Below are 22,395 nucleotides of genomic sequence, written 5' to 3' on the forward strand. Positions count from 1 at the left end.
TCCTCCTCGTCGCCGTCCCTCCGCTGGAGCGGAGCCCCCGCAGGACGCGGCATAACAAGTGACGTCCTCAGTCGGAGACCGCGGCCCAGGGAGGGAGGGAGGGAGGGGGGCGGAGCGACTCTTCCGGCGCGCCGCCGCCCAGCGGGGAGGGGCCTGAGGCCCGCCCGCCCGCCCGCCTCGCGTGGCCGCCTCGCAGGAGGGGCGCTGCCTCCCATGTGCGTGCGTGCGTGTGGGGGAGGGGGGATATCCCTCCTTCCCCCCCTTCCCCAGATCCGGGTGGCGGTTTTCCGTTGCCGCCCTGGAGGTTCATCTCGCCCCCCCTTCTGCCAGGGGCGATTTCGGGGCGGGCGCCTCAGCTGTATCCTTCCCTAGTGACGACCGGCCCAAAGAATCGACTCGGCTTCTCCGCACCTTCCGTAAACTCTGTGGGCCGGTCGCCCCCGCCCCCCCGCCCCCGCCCCTTACTGCTTCCCTGCACTTGTCATGCATAAAGAAAGTGTCACAGCTTTCCAACGGGATGTGTCCCCTGCCAGGCAGGGCCGGGCCGGGCCAAGCTCATCCTTTGCTGCGCCAGGCGACGATGGGCGCCCCTCTCGTTGCCCCGGCTGAGGCTGAGAGCATCCCTCGCCCCCTGGGCTGCGCTTGGGCCAGGTGGGCAGTGGGGGCTGGGTCAGACTAGGCCACGCCCCTCCTGGGCTGGGCTGCGCACCTCCTTCCACGGGGGGGGGGGCTCGCGGGCTGGCAGTGGATTGCAGATGCCCCCTTGCTTGGGGCTGTTTCCGTTGCTGTGCTCCTTGTACAGATTGCATTGATGTATTGCGTTGTTCTTCAGATCTGTTGCATTATTTGTTTGCAGTATACTGCGTGCACTGTATCGTTTTTAGTGCATTGTTCTCTAGGTTTGTAATCCAGTTTTATTCACTGTTGGTTGTATGTTTCACATCACTCTTATTGAATTGTTTTTAGCTGTGTAATCTTTATAAATATAAATTTATAAATACAATTAAAATGTATTCCAAATCAAGGATCTTTTAAGAGCCCACCAGCCTGTTGAAAGCCAGTGTGGTGTAGTGGTTAGGATCAGTGGACTCGAATCTGGAGAGCTGGGTTCCTGCACACAAATGGCAGACTCGAATCTGGAGAACTGGGTTCGATTCCCCACTTCTCCACATAAAGCCTGCTGGGTGACCTTGAGCTAGTCACAATTCTCTCTGATGTCTCTCAGCCCCACTTACCTCACAGTGGGGAGAGTAAGGGAAAGTGATTGTAAGCCAATATGAGACTCCCTAAAGGTAGCAAACCTCAGGGTATAAAAACCAACTCCTCCTCTCCTTCTTTCCTGTGATGTGACACTAGTATAAAAAGTATACAAAGTTTACTTTTCTTAGTACTAGCAACTGTTCTACTTTTAACGGTATTATCAAATGCCTTTACAGTAAAAGAAAATAACATAACAAGCCCTGCTGAATCAGACCACTGAAGATTTTTGAGGACAAACTGAATGAACAGAAAGACACTGTGAGATACAATGAATGTAAACATAAAGAAGTGGATTAACGTTTTGATCTCCAAGAGATTATTAATCAGAAAAATAATTTTCCTAATTTCCTGGATGAAAATTTCGGACCTCAAGAGAGATCTACACTTATTGCTACAAAAAATTACGAGTTCCAAAATAATTTTCTACAAACAGAGAAGATCTACAGCAGGGGTGGGGAACGTCAGGCCCCGGGGCCATTTAAGGCCCGCGAAATCATTTGGTCTGGCCCTTCGTGGGTCCTGGCAGATCTCTAGCTCAGAAGGATCTAAGACTGGCGATCCGCCCCCCCCCCCCCCGTGGACAGGAATAGCCTCTATTCAAGGCAGACGTGAGTTTGTTTTGCCAAGAAAAGGAACCTTTTTCCCCCGTTGCAGAAGAGTCATTAGCTATGGAACTGCTAGGACCGCCCAAGAAACTGTATTAACCCTTTCCCACCCGGGCCGTGGAGAAACGTATTCCCTCTGTACTGCAAGAGGGCTGGGGGCAAAAGTGGCGACAATGGAGGGGTTAAAGGGGGCAGGGCCAGAATGTGCGGGGGGGCAAGTTCTTAGCCAGTGTGTCCTCATGTCACCCCTGCAGGCGGAGGTAGCAGGAGCCGGCTGTAGAATGCGGCCCCGACCATGCGGAGCAGGAGCAACTCCGGCGTGTGGCTGGATGGCTATGCCCGGTTGGTGCAACAGACCATCCTGTGCCACCAGGTGGGCGAGTGCGCCACCGGTTAGATGCCTGCCTGCTTGCCCGCACCGTGGGTGTGTGTCATCTGGGACAGCTGCCTGCTTGGGGCTTGGTTGGCTAATTTTTAAGTTGATAATTTTGTATGGCCCGCGAATGATGTTATAAATATCCAAATGGCCCTTGGCGGAAAAAAGGTTCCCCACCCCTGATCTACAGGGTTAACATATGCAAGGAGGAACAAGACCACAAGACACATTTTGGTTAAATTCTCCCATCAAAGAATGAGAGATGAAATTCTATGGGTGCAAAGGTATACTCTATTCACTTATAACGGGAATGAGGTACAATTTTTTTTCTGAAAAAGAAAACAATTTGATGATCTAAGAACTATACTCCATAAGAGAAACATCTGGTTTTGCTGGACTGCACCTTACGCATTAAACATTTCACTACCATCAGGAAGAAGAATTGTTTAAAGCAAGGAAGAGGCTGACCAGCTAATAGAAGAACTCCTCTATCAATCCTCATAATTTTCCAGTAGTAGCAGAGAAGACCAAACTTCAACTGAAGAGGAACAGCAGGGCAGAACTCTACAATTCCTACTTTTCCTCAGTCTTTTCTTGCGAGGGAAATGGTGCTCAACATGGCATAAACAGAACACATTATGAGAGAAGGGAGTTGCAGCCTAGGATTAGAATTGGGGTAGTGCACAAACACCCAGTTGCTTTAAAAGAAACACAGTCCTCAGGGCCGGATGATTTGCATCCAAGGGTACTAAAAGAACTTGCAGATGTAATTTCTCTTAGCATTGAGAATTCTTGGAGAACAGGTGAGGTGCCAGAAGAGTGGAGGCGGGCAAATATTGTCCTTCTCTTCAAGAAGGGGAAAAAGGAGGATCCGGGAAACTACCGACCCATCAGCTTGACTTCTATACCGGGATACGTTTTTGAACAAATCATCAAACAGTCAGTCCTTGAGCATTTAGAAAGGATGGATCTGATCACTAAGAGACAGCACGGGTTTCTCAAGAACAAGTCATGTCAGACTAATCTTATCTCCTTTGTTGAGAAAGTTACTACCTTGCTGGATAGTTTATCTTGATTTCAGTAAGGCTGAAAGTTCCACATAGTATTCTTGTTGACAAACTGGGAAAGGGTGGTTTAGATTCTATTACTGTTAGACGGATCTGTAACTGATTGACAAATCGCACCCGAAGAGTGCTTGTTAATGAGTGCTTCTTCATCCACTTGGAGAAAACTGACTAGTGTGTGCGTGTGTGTATATATATATATATATATATATATATATATATATATATATATAATATTTATTACGGTCAATTGACCAGTCTCACGTAAAATTCCAAGGTCTAAAAACATTCACGCTACCATCAACCAAGAAGCACAAACCCGGGAACGCGTACTAAATGTTAATTGACTAGTGGAGTGCCTCAGTGATTTGTCCTGGGCTCTGTGTTATTCAACATCTTTATAAATGATTTGGATGAAGGAATAGAGGGTATGCTTATTAAATTTGCAGATGGTACTAAATTGGGAGGGGTGGCAAATATGGTAGAAGACAGAGCCAGGATACAGGATGATCTTGACAGGCTGGAGAATTGGGCTAAAACTAATAAAATGCACTACAACAAAGATAAATGTAAAGTTCTTCATTAAGGTAGGAATAATCAAATGCATAATTATAGGATGAGAGAGACATGTCTTATCAGTAGTGTGTGCAAAAAGAATCTTGGGGTCTTAGTAGGCCAAACACTGAACATGAGTCAGCAGTGTGATGCGATAGCTAAAAAGACAAATGCGATCTTGGGCTGCATCAACAGAAGTATAATGTCCAGATCATGCGAAGTGATAGTATCACTTTACTCTGGTCCGGTTAGACCTCACCTAGAGTATTGTGTTCAGTTTTGGGCACCGCAATTTAAGGAGGTAGACAAGCTGGAACATGTCCAAAGGAGGGCAACAAAGATGGTGAGGAGTCTGGAGACCATGTCCTATGAGGAAAGGTTGAAGGAGCTGGGTATGTTTAGCCTGAAGAGAAGACTGAGAGGGAATATAACCATCCAGGTACTTGAAGGGCTGTCATATAGAGCAAAGCTTCTTAAACTGTAGGTCTCGACCCCATATGGGGTCGTGCAACTGAATGTTGCAAAAAAAAATTGGCGATAAATGGTAAAATTATATGTATACCAAATAATTGTTTTAAAATAATTTTCTTTATGATTAATTATCAGTAAATGTTTCATATCCCTATTTCATCAGAAGTTGATTTATTACCTTATTAATTCAGTGGAATTCGGCTTGGAGGAAGGTGTCCCGCGACAGAGCCTCAGGTTGGGGTCGCGGGCTTGGAGGGGGGCACATGGCCCCCCTGCGGGGAGGAAGACGGCGGGCCCAGGGGCGCCGGAGAGACGCTCGGCGGCGCCAGGGTTGAGAGGAGTCTCGGGGGAGGCGCCACAGGCTTACCGGGTCCCTCTCCCGTTCCCTCGGGAAGGCAGCCCGGCGGAGAAGCCGGCGGTACGAGGCAGGCTGGGCGGGGCGACAGCAGAGGAGGCGACGGGCGAGACGGGGAATCGCCGGGCAGGGTGCGCCTGAAGAACAGCTGAGAGGCGGCCGGGCCAGAGCAGGGAGAGGGCGGGGCTGGCCGGGGAACACGGCTTCTCCCGCGGCGGGCCGAGAGAGCAGGAACTTATGGGCTCGGGGGCGGGGTTTGGCCGGGAGGCAATCCCCTAAATAGGAGGCGGGTGGAGGCCAATGAGGAAGCCACGACTGGGCTGAAGGAAAAGCTCAGAACGCTGGCGGACTCCAGAGGGGAAGACAGCCCAGAAACCCCAACGGAGCAATCTGAGGCCAAGGAAGCCCCTCTCCTGCGAGGGGTGACGGAAGGGAAGGCCGGGGGGGCCAAAGGGGAGGAACCCCGGACCTCCCACAGAAGGTGTTATGAAATGTCTTTTATGGGGGGTGGGGAAGACTCTTTTTGCCTTTCTCAAGTCGCCAAATTCTGCTCTGCAGTAATTAAGATCTGTATGGAAAGGATTAATAATGTTAATAACGACTCTGGCTGATTTTAACTGGTAAATTATTGCTTTTAATTTCTTAAATCTTTGGATATTTCCTATTACAAAGAGATTATTTATTTACTTACAGATTTGTAATTTGGTTCGTAATGTGTTCTGGTGAATGCTGTAAAAATAAGTTCATTCATTTCTATACCTCTTTTATATATCTATATACCTGGGGTCACATAAAAATTTCTCGGGCAAAAAGGGTCGTGAGTAGAAAAAGTTTAAGAAGCCCTGATATAGAGGATGGTGCCGAGTTGTTTTCTGTTGCCCCAAAAGGTCAGATCAGAACCAACGGGTTAAAATTAAATCAGACGTTTCCATCTAGACATTAGGAAGGATTTTCTAACGGTTAGAGTGGTTCCTCAGTGGAACAGGCTTCCTCGGGAGGTCGTAAGTGCTCCTTCCCTGGGCTGTGTGGGGGTTGAGAAGCATGGCTCATTGGCAACCTCCCTCAGCCCCGCTATCCACCCAGTTTGCCCCAGGAGAGGCGCCCCCACTTAGCCCAGACCTTGGCCGCAGCCCCCAAGAGATGGCAGGCAAGTCTAGGGGGGGACCAGGGCACCCCAGAGGGGGTTCCCGCTGAGCCCTCCCTCGCCAAGCCCAGGTGAAGGAGCTCCAAAAAAGCCCACAGCCCCCTTACAAAAGCAAGAATCAGGCGGGCCGTTTAACTATTCATCCTTTATTAGACTATACCATGGTGAGTGGAAGGTGAGAGGTTATGGGCGGGCTGTGAGCAGAGGTTGCGGCCAGTGTCTGGTTGTGTGTTTGGGGGGGAATGATTTTCCACAGAGTGGGAGTGGACAGAGGTGCCTGTCTCCTATTGCCTCCTTGCTACTCCCGGCCCACGGCATGGCGGCTTGGGTCCAGTGTGAGAGATGGATGTCTGGCGGGGTGACCCTCACTTGGTCGGGAGGGCCACTGTCAGGTGGGGGCAACGTGCTGGAGCAAGCGGGAACAGCCTCCACACACAGCCGCCTTCCACTCAGGGGTGCAGTTGTGGGTATGTGGCAGCCTCCTTGAGACAGCAGGCTCTTTGACAGCGGTGGGGGGGATTAGGCAGCGACCTAGCCCATGGACATATCTGCAACAAGAGAGGGTGTGAGGGGGAACAGCCGCCAGACCCCTGGCCGGCATCTGGGCTGGCGGCGACGGCATGGTGGTGGTCCCGGGCCTTGGCTCATCTCTGAAGCTGCCCAGGTCGTCGCCAGGCTGCCCGTGGTGACTGAAGAGGCCTGACGGAGGCCACGGTGACAGCTGCGTGAGTGGCGCCAGGGTGCCCCAAGGGGCCGGGGTTTGAAGGGGGTGCGCTCTTCCGAGGGCGGCTGTCGGGGGAGGCGGTCGGATCGGCAGTGACCCAGCAGTAAGCCCCTGTCCTGGCCAGCCCAGCATCTGAAAAAAAAAAAAAGCAAAGAAAGCCATCAGAGGCGGCCTCTCCGAGGGGTCCAGTGGAGGCTCTCGCTACACCGAGTACAGGTCTGCGCGTCCTCTGTTCAAGCAGAGAGGGTGGAGGGGGCAGCTACCGCCAGCCTGGAGAGCTCGCCCACCCACAGCAAAAGTCTACCAGGGAGACTCCAGCCTGAGAGCCGCGGTTCACAGGGGTAGCCCAGGCAGAGTCCCCTGACAGTTGGGAGTTGGAGGACAAAATGCACAAAGTCTCCTGACAGTTGGGAGTTGGAAGGGAAAAATCGCAAAGTCCCGACCCCCCGGAGCTGACCAGCAACATGCCAGCCCATGCCAGGCTTACCTGTCAAGTGAGAGCTGGCTGCAAAATTATGAGAGTATTTCCCGCCTTCCAGGGCCCTGCCTTCATGACACACCCGTTACCCTTTGGAGATCTCCCATCTGAGTACTTTCCAGGGTTGAGGCTGTGTGTGACTGGCCCAAGGTAACCTGGTTTCTGTGGCAGAATGGGGATTCGAACTTGGGTTTCCCAGATCCTAGTCTGACACCTTAACCTTGACACCATGCTGGCTCTCTACTGAAATACTGCAAAAGTGCAATTAAAACAAGGAACAGATTACTAAAACCAAGGGAATTGGTCAAACAATGAGAATGAGGTGGCGATCCTCCTTCATGGGAGTCAGTGTCAATGAATAAAATGCAACTTCTGAGTAGCATGTCCTTGAGGGTGGAACAATGGTAGTTGGGAGTGGAATGACAACCTCTCAGGAGGCATGATGGTTGCCGGGGCTGGAATGTCTGCCTTCAGATTGGAATGAGTGTCCCCTAGGACTGGTATGCAAGCCCCCAGAGTGGAATGCTGGCCCTTGGGATTGGCTGGAGTAACAGCTGGCCCCATGAGTGGAAAGGCACTCCCTGGGATTTGAATGACTGCAATCTAAACCGAGATTTCTTTTGAATGTTAATGATATTGGAGTATTTTAAACAAGATTCGTATTAGGTGGCACCACATCGCTCTGCTCATTGGACTCCTTTGGAAAAGAATACTAAATCTGGAAAAATGCCAGCTCTCAATATTTGTAAACAGTAGACTTCTGTGTAAAATGTAGTTCTGCTAAGACCCACTAATAATGAGGAAAATGTAGTTTTATTTCCAGCAATTATACCAATTAGCAATTTTTGCAATATGCTATACTAGCCAATTCTTGACTTTAAAAGTTGGGGTGTTCCTTAGAAAACGTGAAATACGACGACCTAAGACATGCTGACAGGGCATTGGCATAACCCTAGTATCAGCACAGAAGTAGGTGGCATGTTATAGGAAGGACGTCGTTTTCTCCGCTTCCCAAGACTCTCCATCCCTGGGCAACCTCCCCGCACCCTGTCCCCGGGGGCCACTGGGCTCCCAACATGGGCACAAAATTATGCTGCTGAAAACTCGGGCACATTTTTATAGCGACCTCCTCAAGCCACATGAGCAACCAGTGCAGTGACCAGGCTGCTTCAGGCTGCTCTGCTGGGGCCAGGCCAGCTCCCTGCGTCTGTCCCGCCTTCTGCACCACCGCAAGCGGAATGGGAGACTGTTGCACGGACAGGCGGCAGCAGCTCTCTCCGCGGCCCCCGTGTCCCGCCGGCGCAACCTGCGGGGAGCCTCGCTGCCCAAGACGGCGGGCCGCGCCCCGCACCTGCCCTCAGGACCCCGCCGAATGGCTCCGCGGGGCGCCCCTTCCGCCCTCAGGACCCCGCCGTCCCGCCGCAGCGCCCCCCTTCTGTGCCCCCCCACCCCCGTGGGGGTTCCAGGCCGGGAACGGTCCCCCCTGAGCCAGAGAACCCGCGGCGCCGTCTCCAGGGGGTCTCCTCGGGAGCCAGGCCCCACGGGGGGGGGGAGGAAGGGGCCGCGGCCCCCGTCCGACGGCGGCAGGACCCGCGCCTGGCTCGGCCAGACTCGGGCGCCTTTGGACGGCCTCGCCTGGCCTCGCGCCCCGTCACCTCTGGACGGCCGCCTGCGCAGGGGCAACGGCGACGCCCCCCGGGGTCCGGCAGGGGCAACGACAAAGCCACCCATCCACGAGGGATGCGGGCCCAGCGCCGGAAGGCGGCCCGGCGACACACAGCCGGCGAGCCCGGCGCGCCTCCCCGTCCCCCTCCCCCCGACGAGCAGGGCGGTGGGCGGGGCTCTCCGTCGGCGCGCGTCAGGCTCCGTCAGAGGACCCCGCAGGCTGCCCGTGGCGCTGCCTGCGGCGCGGCGCCGAGCCTCTGCCGGAAAGGCCCCCGCGCGCCCGCCCGCCCGCCCGCCCGCGAAAACAAGCGTCGCGCTGCTGGAGTGTGCGTGTGTGTGTGTGTGTGCGCGCGGCGAGGCCTGGGCCGGAGGAGCGGGGGCGGCGGGGGGGGCCCGGCCATGGACCAGTGCGTGACGGTGGAGCGGGAGCTGGAGAAGGTGCTGCAGAAGTTCTCGGGCTACGGGCAGCTGTGCGAGCGGAGCCTGGAGGAGCTGATCCAGTACGTGGCCGGGCTGCGCCGCGAGATCCTCCAGAGCGAGAGTACGTGTGGCGCGGCGCCGGCGGCGGCCTTCCTCCCCACCCCCCACCCCCCACCCCTCTCCCGTTCCCTGGGCCCAGGCAGGCAGACAGGCCGGCCGGCAGCTCCCACCCCCCGGGCCCCGCCGCCCTTCCTCGCGGGGCGGGCGGGCGGGCGGGCGGCCTCCTGCCTGGGGACCGCTGCGGGGCCCCCGCTCGCCCCCTCCTGCCCCCGCCGCGCGGCCCCCTCGCCAGCCCTTCGGCCGGCTCCCCGCAGCGCCCGGCGGCGGCCGAAGCGCGTTGTTTGGGTCCCGCGGGAGGAGAGGCGCCCCCGCCCCGCCCCGCACCTGGGCGCTTCCTCGGGACGGAGCCCGCCCGCCCCCACGCCCCCCCGCCCGCGGGGGCTTCCCTGCCTGCACACGAGCGCGCGTGTGTGTGTGTGAGTGAGTGAGTGAAAGTGGGTGGCGGGGGCCCCCTCTTCCCTTCTCCGGCACCCTCCGGCGGGGGCCAGTCGATTGGGGGGGTGGGGGTGGCGCCCCCCCCCACCCCGAGCCGGCGTTTCTGCCGGGCCTCTTCTGTGGGCGGCCGCGGTGGGCTTCCGGGGGTGGGGTGGGGTGGGGGTGTGGGCCGCCGCCGCCGCCGCGCTGGTCGGAGCGAGGCTGCCTGGGCGGCCGGGAGCGGCCTGTGGCGCTGCGTGACGGGGGGCGCGGACGGTTCCAAAGGGAGCCTCGTCCTCCCTCCCCCCCTCCCTCCCCCCCTCCCTCCCCCCCTCCCCGCCAAGCGGCAGGGGTCGCTCTCTCTGCTCCTGAGAGAGCGGCCCGGGAAGCGAAGGCAGGGGGTTTTGGGGGGGGGGTGTCTGTCTGATGATTGCGGGCGCCTGATGCGGGCGGGCGGGCGGGCGCGGACGCGCACCTGCACACACCCGCTTTGCATGGGTGAATTCTACTTGAGATCTCAGACCTTCAAAAATAACGGTTTCATTTTAAAATCGTTTTATTAGGTTGAGTAAACTTCTTGAAATTAAAAGCTGACAGGGCGACTGAACACTGTAAAGCTGAAAGCAAATGAAATCCCAGCAAGATGATGACCAGTCATGTTTGAAGAACTGGCCAACCATAGCCCAGGTTCATGTCTCTGAAAGTCCCCGTGCCGTCTCTTGCAGGAGTGCACAGATCTGCGGGTGTGAGAGAGGCAAGAGGAAGTTGGCTCAGTACACTGGCCACAGAATGCTCCACGCCCACCCCCCCTCCCAGAAACAGGAGGAAGGCCTGCCTGACAATCTTGCTTCATTGCCATCTTCCCTTATCTGCATGAGGTACGGGGTGGCTTCCAGAGGCAGCCTTCCAGCCCCTGACAGATAGTGGCTCCCTCTGTGTTTCTGCAGACTCAGGATTCCCCAGAGCTGTAAAAATTACATTACTTTGTGAATTAGAAGAGAAAGCAGCATTAAAATAAGCTCCCTGTCACTCCGTTCTGGCAAATCATTCCTGTTTTTTCTCCCTGATAAAAGTGCCATTCAGAGTTAAGCCATGACCAGCATGGCATTCCACTTTGCACGACACTACATTTCCCAACAGCCTTAGCTGTTCTTCCTAGATAATGGTAGGCAGCTGACAAAATGGGAATGAGTTAATACTGGCCTTGCATTCTGCCTACTGCATGCCTTAAACTCTTCTGTCACAGTATTATGAGGAGAATAAGCTGGAAGTCAGATCTGTCAGCTCTGACTGGGTAACACTGATCATTTCCAATCTTTACAGGATGCCTTTTCTGCTGCTTCTGGAATTTGAGGGCCCTTCCCCCAAAGAAAGAATCCTTCCCTAAGCAGATCTCAAAAGTGGCTTTGAGTGCACGAGTCACAACTTTTGCTATTTGGAATCTCTCCACTTCTGTTGTTACCAGCACAGAAAAGTTTGGTGCTGTTGGACTGGGCTAATATGTTTCTTTTGGTAATTTTCAAGAAGTTGTTGCCCAATCCTAAAATTGGTGTAAATGGAGTTGAAATGTGTGAATGGAGTTGAAATGTATTATTTCTGGAAAGTTTGAAAATGGGGGGGAGTGGAGTCTCCCCCCCCCCATTTTGCGAGGGTAAATGTGGGGGAAATGAAATATCAAACCTAAACTTATTGCACTGCCTTATTTATTTATTTAAATTTATATCCCTCCCACTGCAAAGTGGGGCTCAGCATAATATACATAATGTATAACTTAGGGTATAAAGTTGTACTATTTGGCATATTTATGGGAACGTCTTTGTTTCCTACAAACAAAATTGTAAATATACACAGTGCTTGGAAGAGAGGGTGAGAGCTGCTGTATCCTTATATGATCTTAGCGCATGGAACTTAGTTTCGGTCATCTGAGAGGTATGAAAAAATGAAAGCTGAAAGCACACGTTTTGTAGTCTAGAAAGACTAGTTCTGTAGGTAGCACTTTCTTTTCTGAAGTCATAATAGGCATAGCAGTATATTTGAATTCTATTAAATGTTAAGATTGAGAACAGGGAAGTTTCCATGTTACCATCTTACACATTAGAGCATATTAATTATGGGCAAAACTAGCCACATTTAAGCAATGAACATATCTTTTTTGTTTTATACATATGTATACACGGGATTTGCCATTCTTTAGTAATGTGTATTGTCTTACATTAAAGACTGATGCTTTTGCATAGGACCTCATCAGCTTAAATAAATTAAGAAACGACACCAACTTGCACATGGTGCACTCTTTCCAAAAATACCCTTGCTTCAAAAATGTGTAGGGTGGTGTTTCGTTTTTCTTCCCCAGTCCTTTGTGTCATCAGCTGTATCCAGCTTCACGAAGTATTGCATGTTCTGTTTTGCCATCAGGTGTGGGTACCCTCTCTTTGGGCAATGACCGCTGAGCTTTGCACAGGAGAGATGGTGGGCCTTTGCAAGGGGGAAGCCAGGGTTGCTGAGCTGACTTGCAGAGATCTCTCCAAACAACCATGTGCAGTTTGCATCTGTCTACCTTCATGGGTTTGCCACTCTTGAGAGGGTTGAAAAGAATAACCAAAGTGTACCTAAGCTCTGTTTCAGCTGTTTTCAGAGTGAGATTGTTGAAAGTGTACAGCTCCTGTGTGTTGTCACGCTGATAGCTACTGTGTGCCTTGACTAGGCAGTCCTTGTAAGGTTCTCCAGCCAACCTCAGCAATCCCAAAAAGTCACTCGCTCAGTCAGGCAAGTCTAAAGCGGGTAAACATTTATTCAGGATCCGTAGGTACAGTGTAAGCAATCCACAGGTTCAAAGCTGCTAATGGCAAACCAAACTACAAAGCATAACTTTAAGCACAGAGTCATCCCAGGTGTAAAACCAAGCGGCCTGGGAATTAGGAGATAACAGTGCCTGGTAGGAAGTAGGGAGTGAGCAAGCCATAATACTGAAGCTGCCTGCTAGAGACTCAAGGTCAGAGCAGGGGGGCGGGGGAGGAAAGGAGCGGGGACAGCTTGAACAATTCAGAGAAACAAAACCAAAGGATAATACTTGAACAGAAATGGGCCTAACTCATGTCAAGAGCCTGCCTGGACAGCATGACTCCTGATAGCTTGAACATCTCAGAGAAACAAAACCACTAGTACACTTGAACAGCAAAACCAATAGATACACGTGAACAGACACAAGCATGACTCTTGGCATGACTCGTGACGGTATAGATACACTTGAACAGAAATAAGCATGACTCTTGGCGTGACTCTTGACAGTCCTGGAGGACCTTCTTAGTCAGTGACAATCATTCTCCTAGCAGGGTGGAAGTAGTCTAAATGAGAACACAATGTAAAAGTCTGCAGTGAATTGGGCTTCACGTTATGATGGTGACTGGGACGCGTTCCATCATGCAGTTTTCCATGCATATTCCAAATGATGGTCAATCCTACCGATATAACTTTCCACGACACCTTGCAGTTCCACAGGCTGCAGCTCTTTGAAACTAGCTTGGACTTGACTATTTTTCCCTTTAGACTCTGGATTTGAGAAATTTCATTCTAGATATATAAATTTATTTTGTTTTTATATCTTAGCAGTTTAACAATATTTGTTCACAATACATTTAGCATTTTGTTTTCCTCTTTTGTCTAGATCAAGACGGGGATCTCTCCGGGACAATATCACTTGTTATGACCCAGTGTTGCAAACGAATAAAAGACACTGTTCAAAAATTGGCCTCGGATCATAAGGACATTCACAGTAGCGTTTCCAGAGTTGGAAAAGCAATTGACAAGGTATTTAATGGTGTGAATTTTCATAGAATCATAGTGTTGGAAGGGGCCGTACAGGCCATCTAGTCCAACCCTGTACTCAAGGCAGGATTAATTTAAAGCATCCCTGACAAGTGTTCGTCCAGACTGCCAGTGAGGGGGAGCTCACCACCTCCTATCCTCTTCTGCCAACAGGAACACTGTCCCTGCCCTCCTCTAAGAGACAGCCTTTCAGATACTTAAAGAGAGCAATCATGTCCCTCCTCAGACTTCTCTTCTCCAGAATGAACATTCCCAAGTCCCTCAACCTTTCCTCCTAGGGTTTGGCCTCCAGGCCTCTGATAATTTTGTTTTGGTCTCTGTGTTCTAAAATCCTCCATTTGAGTACTGTTGCAGTCCTAAGCACCATTCTAAGACCATTGAAGTCAGTTAGCCTAAGAAGGTGTGACTCTGCTCAGGAATGCACTGTAAAAGTATATTTGGTGGTATTCAGGAGCATAGACCATGGAGAACACTCTCTCACACCATTCCCCGTTCATTTCACTGTCTTTTCAGATTATATCTTGTGAAAGATTCAAATCTGAAACCAGAATGTAGGATGCCAGCACTGTGTGTGTGTGTGAGTGAAGTGCCATCAAGTCGCAGCCGACTTATGGCGACCCCTTTTTGGGGTTTTCATGGCAAGAGACTAACAGAGGTAGTTTGCCTGTGCCTTCCTCTGCACAGCAACCCTGGACTTCCTTGGTGGTCTCCCATCCAAATACTAACCAGGGCTGACCCTGCTTAGCTTCTGAGATCTGACGAGATCAGGCTAGCCTGGGCCAGCGCTGTACTCATTATTTTTTTACCGGAAGCCGGCACCTTTTTCATCTTGTCTATCTTGAAGAATCAATTGATTTTCAGTCGCTTTCCCAAGAAAATTGACTTTATCATTGTTTGCAGTAGTTTTGTTTGTATAATGTAGTTAGTGCTGAACATTTTCAGATATGTCTGTTTTCTGAAGGTTAAGGGCATAAAAATGAATACTTCATGAGAAATATTCAATTCCTGAATGAACAGTTTTCTGCTTTTGGTTCTTGTAGGTTATCCGGGTTGTGTGACCGTGGTCTTGGTATTTTCTTTCCTGACGTTTCACCAGCAGCTGTGGCAGGCATCTTCAGGGGAGTAACACTGAAGGACACACTGTCCTTCAGTGTTACTCCCCTGAAGATGCCTGCCACAGCTGCTGGTGAAACGTCAGGAAAGAAAATACCAAGACTGCTGTCACACAACCCGGATAACCTACAAGAACCAATGAACTCTGACCGTGAAAGCCTTCGACAATAGTTTTCTGCTTTGTTTGTTTTTCCCTATGGGACATTCTCATACAGCATCCTACATTCTACTAGCAGCAATGTCAAAATAATGCTCTCTGGGGATGGGAGCTTATCTGCCCCTGACTAGCGGCTGCTCCAGGTGGTGGTGGTGGTGGGGGGGGGAATGTTTGGCAGTTTCCTTGACAGCATTTCTTTGAAGTGCTTTTGCCTCATCAGCTAAATGGCAACCATGGTGGAAGACAAGTAAATGCAGATCAGTTGCCAACTGGGGAAGAGGCTGACTGGTAGTGTGAGTCGGAGTTCTTTTGGCTCCAGACTCGGCCAGTGCTGCTGCCAGCTTCATATCTACCCCCTCAGTCAAGGCCAGAGTAGGAGTTCTTGCACAAAGCTGGGAGTCCAGAGAAAGTGTGTGTGGTTTGCCAAGGGTTACAAGGGCTGCTGACTGCCTGAGGTGTTTTGAGGAGGCAAGGGCCAGAGGGTGCTAAGGCCTGAGGGAGAAGGAGGGAGGAGGAGAGGCGTGGATGCCTCCAGTGCTTGCATATTGGTAATGCTGCTCTCTTCCACAAAGCCCCCACCAACAAGGTCACCACACTGCTCCCAATGATTGACCCCACATTGCCCATCTAGGACACCTGTCATCTAGTGGCTGCATTGAGAACACCTTGATGATGTCGCTCAGCTCATTCCACTTTCCCCACATGCCAGGCACCTTGTTGCCTGAAAGCATCACTGCTCATTGTCAAGAGAGATGGTCTCCTCTGTACCAATCAGCCAGACAGTTTAAGCATCAGTTTTTGGCCATGTCATAAATGTAAAGCTGTAGCCTCTTTCCTAGAGTCATCCAAGCGTTAAAGAATAACACGGGGAGAGTTTAGCTGCTTTAAAACAGCAGTTGCATGTTACCTCCCACTGTGTTTTGACAAATGTTCCCGCTGTATGGAATGGACCATCTCTGGTTAAATTCTGTATATTCTGTAATTTGTGTGGTTGTGTGTAGTGTGTGTGGTTTTATTTTGTCAGGCTTGGCTGGTTGATTTTGACAACGATGGCTTCTGTAGAGGGTATGCTATCTGTTTCACTCTGGACTTGCTTTGTTTTTGTGGAAAATAAATGGGTGGTTGTCTGGTTTGGTCTGTGTTTCTGTTAATTGTTCAGCCGTTCCTGTTTCATGGATGTTACTGTAGTGTTCTTGTGGGTTATCCGGGCTTTGTAACCATGGTCTTGGTATTTTCTTTCCTGACATTTCGCCAGCAGCTGTGGCAGGCATCTTCAGAGGAGTCCTCTGAAGATGCATGCCACAGCTGCTGGGTAAACGTCAGGAAAGAAAATACCAAGACCACTGTTACACAGCCCGGATAACCCACAAGAACCAATGAACTCTGACCGTGAAAGCCTTCAACAATATTTTTTTTACTGTAGTGTGTTGATTATTAGAAGAAGGGAAGGAGACGCCACACTGTGGGTGCAGATTCCTATCTTTCAAATGGCAACAGCGACCCCAAAGGAAGTGATCCATTGTTCATCCCAGGGCAGGCAGTGACGTCTCTCTGTCCCCCTCGCAGAAAGTGCTTTGTCAAAAGTGGGCTGTGGGTTGGAAAGTGCACAGCTGAAAGGGCCCCCTCGGAAGCACCTGTGTGCTTCCAGAGAAAACTTCATACAAACCAACATGATACTTTTTGCTGAGGAAAAATGGAATTCTGAGTAGTCCTATAGTTGGTAGGGCCATGAGTCCCATTCTGGTCCCCATGATTCCTGGTTTTAATGAAGTTCCAAAGTCAGGTAATCCCTCCCCTCTTGGGTAGCCGCTCTAGTAAGAGTGGGAACAGGACTACAAATCCTTAACTGCTCGGGAGAATTAGCTGAGGTTATTGTGTGGGAGGACATGGTTTGAGGGTGTGTGGGTGAGTATAGCCTGCTGTAGAGTAGTGCTTGTTAGGGTGTGTTGTTTCTGTTGGTCTCTTTTGCCTGGGTCTATAGCTCTTTGAATTTAATTGCAGAAGGTGATTGCGGAAGTTCATTGCTGTTGATTGGTGAGGGTCTGCTTTGCCTGGGGCTGACTGCTGGCTCTGCCTTCCACTGGGTGAGCCTCGAACTGTGTAGGGCTCTTCCTCGCTCTTGGCCTGGGGGCCCTGTAAGAAACTGAGAAGTTTGTAGATTCTATATGTGTTAAGGTTTTTGCTTCCACAAGCAGGGAATCTAGTGAGGCAGTTTGTCAGGAGAGTTATCAGGGAAGTGCAGGAAAAAAACGAACCTCTTCTGCAATGGATCGCACCAGCATGGCTGGTGAGGAAGCTGAGGCAGTGACATGCAAAGTCTGTGGCATGTTCATATTCTTACCAGCGGGTAACAGCAATTATACTTGCAGCCAAGTGTAAGTTGGTAGCCCTACTGAAGGAGACAATACAGGGACTTGAGGCAGCAGGCTTGTGCACACCCCACTTTGTAAGGGAAGGGGAAGAGTTCATGGACAGAATGCATGAAGCACTCTTGAGAGGGTCACTGAAGGAGGAGAGAAAGGTATTGTGAGGGCCATGTGTCTCTGACTCCCCTTCCCCTTCTCGTTTCCTCTATCTCTGTTCCTTTGAACTCGTAAAAGCAGTTCACACCTCCCATGCCTTCCTGGGCCCCGGCGCCTCATCTGCCTTTCCCAGGTGCCGCTCTTGCCCTCCCCTGCTGGGCTTCCTGCATGCACTCCCTCGGGCCGAATATGGCCTTGAGGATCTGATAGTCCTAACAGCCTCTCTGGGACCCGTTTGATGTTTTGTATTGCACCAATCTATCTTGTAACTTCCCACGACAGAAGGGCCCTGTAGTAGATATATTCTGTAACCCCGATAAGCTAGCTCACTTGCAATTTCAAACCCGTGTCTGTCTTGTACTATCTGAAGCCTTCAATAAATCCTTTGTTTCTGCATCCAAGTCTGAGCAAGTGATTTTGCGAAGTTAGCACAGCTAGGTTGAGACTCTCACAGGTATCTCATCTAATGGAGGAGCACCCAACACAGGAGGAATGTAACCCAATAGTGTAGGAAGATCAGGAGACGTTCTGAGCCTCTGGTGCAAAGCAGTCTGTTCCAAGATCCCCCCATAGATATTGATTCTGGACTACTTGAACAAGGGCTATTTCCCCAGCCTCCCTGATGCTTGAAGGAAATTTCTCAGGCCCCTTTTGATTGAGAGGTCTCGAGCTTCCACTCCCAAAATAGGAGGAGGTGTGTGGTGGCAACGCATGCATTCTGTAAGACAAGTTTGTCGAATCTTTACTCAGTGGTAAGAAGTAAAGGCTTTATTGTATGTTCATTGGGTTAAGTAAGTTGGCTTAGAGTTCTGTTAGCGTAGTTGTTGTTTATAAAATGAAAGACATTCAGCAAGATTGAGAAGAAAGACTGAGGAAGCTTTGATTATAAAGCAAAACGAGGAAACATGTTGCTATCCCATTTCTGCAGCTGTGGAGACCCTGACTCATCGCTCTGCAACCGTTTAGGATTTTTGCTCCGTTGGAAACACATGAGTCACTCGTGGAGGCTTCTGAACTGTTTGCCTTTAATCTTGTATAAAGAATCATTGGCTTTATGTAGCACTTCACTGATTGAATTATTATTATTTTTACTCTACTATGAACGATAGATGAATCTTTGGTTTATTAACTTACAGGAAAATTGTTACATTACAACTTACAGACCAATTGCCATCATGCTGGTTGTTTCGTTTTTACTGTGTTATATGTATCAGCATAGGTTTTCTACTGGTTGGCTACGCTAATTGGGGGATTCCCACTGAGAGGGGTAGAGGCGACAGTGTGCCAACCAGACTTGTCTTCTCAAGAGGTATGCTGTCTACTAAGTGCACGTATCCAGGATGTGACGGAAAGGGTAGAAAGACTCATGAAACCCACAGATTATTATTCTTTCTTGGTAATCCATATGGGAACAAATGATATTGCCCAGCACAGCCCAGAACATATTAAAAGAGACCATGAGGCTCTGGATAAAAAAGTGAAGGACCCTGGAGTACAGGTTGTGTTTTCGTCAGTTCTTCCTGTCGAAGGTCGTGGCTTAGGAAGGGAAAGAAGAATACCGCAAATAACTGACTGGCTACGTAGATGGTGTTATCAGGAAAGGTTTGGTTTTTTGGAACGTGGCTCATGCTTTTGAGATGAAGCTCTTTTATCTGGGGATGGTTTGCACCTCATGAGGGCTTTAAACTAAATCCTATGGTGAGCAAGACAAAAACTTAAATCCTCGTATGATGCCAATTACGGGAGATGAGAATACTAAAGAGCCAGCGTGGTGTAGTGGTTAAGAGCGGTGGTTTGGTGCGGTGGAGTCTGATCTGGAGAACCCGGTTTGATTCCCCACTCCTCCACATGAGTGGCAGAGGCTAATCTGGTGAACTGAATTTGTTTCCCCACTCCTACACATGAAGCCAGCTGGGTGACCTTGGGCTAGTCACAGAGCTCTCTCGGCCTCACCTACCTCACAGGGTATCTGTTGTGGGGAGGGGAAGGGAAGGCAATTGTAAGCCAGTCTGGGTCTCCCTTAAGTGTTAGAGAAAGTCGGCATAAAAAAACCAACTCTTCTTCTAAAGATTGTGGGGGAGTGGCACAAATGCAAGAAAACATTAACTCACAGGTAAGCCCAGAAACGAAACCCTCAGGGCACATCAGACATGGATTCTGATGTCTCGACACTAATGCGCAGAGTATGGAAAACAAGCAGGAGGAACTTGAAGTCCTAATACAGGAAGGGGACTATGACTTAATAGGCATTACTGAAACTTGGTGGGATGACACGCTTGGTAAGAATATTAGGATTGAGGTGTACAACTTGTTTAAACACCTACTTTCTTTAAATGAAACAAAGTCCTCAGGGTCAGATTAATTGCATCCAAGGGTACTGAAAGAACTTGCAGATGTAATGTCTAAGTCCCTGTCCATTATTTTTGAGAATTCTTGGAGAACAGGTGAGGTGCCAGAAGATTGGAGGCGGACAAATGTCCCCATCTTCAAGAAGGGGGGAAAGAAGGATCCGGGTAACTGCCGACAAGTCGACTTGATATCTATACCTGGAAAAGTTTTAGAAGAAATAATCAGACAGTCAGTCCATGAGCATTTAGAAAGGATGGATCTAATCACTAAGAGCCAGCACGGGTTTCTCAAGAACAAGTCATGTCAGACCAATTTTATCTCCTTTCTTTGGAAAGATCATGCGAAGTGATGGTATTGCTTTGCTTTGGTTAGACCTTACCTAGAGTATTGTGCTCAGTTTGAGGCACCACAATTTAAGAAGGGTATAGAGAAGCTGGAATGTGACCAGAGGGGGCAATGAAGATGGTGAGGGGTCTTGAGTCCTATGAGGAAAGGTTGAAGGAGCTCGGTATATGTAGCCTGTAGAGGAGACAATTGAGAAGTGATATGATACCCATCTTCAAGTACTTAAAGGGCTGTCATATGGAGGATGGTGCAGAGTTGTTTTCTGTTACCCTAGAAAGGCGGACTAGAACCAACGGGTTGAAATTAAATCAAAAGAGTTTTGGGCTAAAAATTAGGAAGAACTTTCTGACAGAGTGGTTTGTCAGTGGAACAGGCTTCCTCGAGAGGTGGTGGGCTCTCCTTCTTTGGAGGTTTTTAAGCCTAGGCTAGGTGGCCATCTGTCAGCAATGCTGGTTCTGTGAACTTAGGCAGATCATAACAGGGAGGGCAGGAAGGGTTGCATCAGTGTTTGGCTCTTGTGGCCCTTTCTTATATGCCCAGGGAAATGCCAGTTGCCACTTTGGGATCAGGAAGTTATTTTCCTCCAGGCTGGATTAGCTAGGAATCCTGGAGGGTTTTTTTGTTTTTGGGGGGCCATCTTCTGGGCATGGAGGTCACTGGGGGGTGTGGGGGAAGGTAGTTATGGATTTCCTGCATTGTGCACGGGGTTGGACTAGATGATCCTGGTGGTCCCTTCCAACTCTATGATTGTGTGATGCTAATTGCAAAGCCCCTGCAGGAGGGATAGGGCTTCTCTTGCAAAAGAGAAGTTGTATGATACCCATCTTCAAGTACTTGAAGAGTTGGAAGTCCAACGCTGCTAAAAATGCAAAATCCAATAAATTTCTGACTTGTCTTGCTGACAACTTCATATTCCAGAAAGTGGACAGGGAAACAAGGGGATCTGCTGTCTTAGTCTTGATTCTCACCAACAGGGAAGAATTGGTTGATGAGGTTAAAGTAGTAGGCACCCTGGGTAGTAGTGACCATGTAATCTTGGAATTTACAGCCTTGGGGAAAGGAAAAACTGTACTTAGTCAGACATACACGTTGGACTTTAGGAGAGCACATTTTAAAAAACTAGTTTCTTTAAATGAAACAAAGTCCTCAGGGCCAGATGAATTGCATCGAAGTGTACTTAAAGAACTTGCAGATGTAGTTTCTGAGCCTCCGTCCATTATTTTTGAGAATTCTTGGAGAACAGGTGAGGTGCCAGAAGATTGGAGGCAGGCAAATGTTGTCCCCATCTTCAAGAAGGGGGAAAAGGAGGATCTGGGTAACTAAAGACACATCAACTTGACGTCTATACTGGGGAAAGTTTTTGAACAAATCATCAAGCAGTCAGTCCTTGAGTGTTTAGAAAGGTTGGATCTGATTACTAAGAGCCAGCATTGGTTTCTCAAGAAAAAGTCATGTTCAGTTTTGGGCACTGCAATTTAAGAAGGATATAGACAAGCTGAAACGTGTCCAGAGGAGGGCAACAAAGATGGTGAGGGGTCTGGAGACCAAGTCCTATGAGGAAAGGTTGAAGGAGCTGGGTGTGTTTAGCCTGAAGAGCTAAAGAGGGGAAGACTGAGAGGGGATATGATAACCATCTTCAAGTACTTGAAAGGCTGTCATATGGTGCCGAGTTGTTTTCTGTTGCCCCAGAAGGTCAGACCAGAACCAACGGGTTAAAATTAAATCAAAAGAGTTTCCGTCTAGACATCAGGAAGAATTTTCTAACAGAGCGGTTCCTCAGTGGAACAGGCTTCCTTGGGAGGTGGTGAGCTCTCCTTCCCTGGAGGTTTTTAAGAAGAGGCTTGATGGCCACCTGTAATCAATGCTGATTCTGTGACCTTAGGCAGATGATGAGAGGGAGGGCATCTTGGCCATCTTCTGGGGATGAAGTAGGGGTCACTGGGGGTGTGAGGGGGGTAGGTTGTTGAGAATTTCCTGCGTTGTGCAGGGGGTTGGACTAGATGACCCTGGTGGTCCCTTCTGACTCTATGATTCTAAAAGGAAAGACTGATCCACTGAGCATCAGCCTGAGTGGGGCCAGGGTCCACCTCTATCCATTCAAGTGGGTGTGATTATAGAAAAATTGATTTCATCCTGAAGGGAAAGTTCCTACTGCCTTTCCTAGGAGCAGGCAAGGCGGGAGGATTCCTTTGCGGGGTTTGGGCTCTGCAAGCCAGGGAACCAGTTTAGTCAGGTCATGTTGGCTTTCTGTGTTTTATCTGTTTTGCATTTTCTTGTGTGTATGCAGTCCTTTCCTGTTTTATTTATTTCTCTCCCACAAGTAATTGCATCTATCTTCCCTTCTTACACTCTTTCCCCCAAATAAAGTTAGTGTTTGTTGTTCAGCAGAGCATGTGTCATTCCCAGATCACCTGGGCATAAAAGCGTTGGGTT

The 22,395-nt window shown here is 49.9% G+C and overlaps 1 protein-coding gene across 2 annotated transcripts in view; it reads left to right on the forward strand.

Annotated features, from left to right (window-relative positions):
- Positions 1-9,079: 9,079 nt before the first annotated feature.
- RMND5A (required for meiotic nuclear division 5 homolog A) overlaps positions 9,080-22,395 on the forward strand; it is a 62,032-nt gene continuing 48,716 nt past the window's right edge. The window contains exons 1-2 of one of the 2 annotated variants that reach the window (XM_056863782.1): positions 9,080-9,197; positions 13,316-13,458. In XM_056863782.1, coding sequence (XP_056719760.1) covers positions 13,354-13,458 — 105 coding nt within the window. In that variant the 5' untranslated portion in view covers positions 9,080-9,197; positions 13,316-13,353. Of the gene's footprint in view, positions 9,239-13,315; positions 13,459-22,395 lie in introns of both variants that reach the window. The other variant, XM_056863781.1, reaches the window with a different exon arrangement.

This window comes from Euleptes europaea, chromosome 18 (assembly GCF_029931775.1).
Source record: "Euleptes europaea isolate rEulEur1 chromosome 18, rEulEur1.hap1, whole genome shotgun sequence".
Lineage (NCBI taxonomy): Eukaryota > Metazoa > Chordata > Lepidosauria > Squamata > Sphaerodactylidae > Euleptes > Euleptes europaea.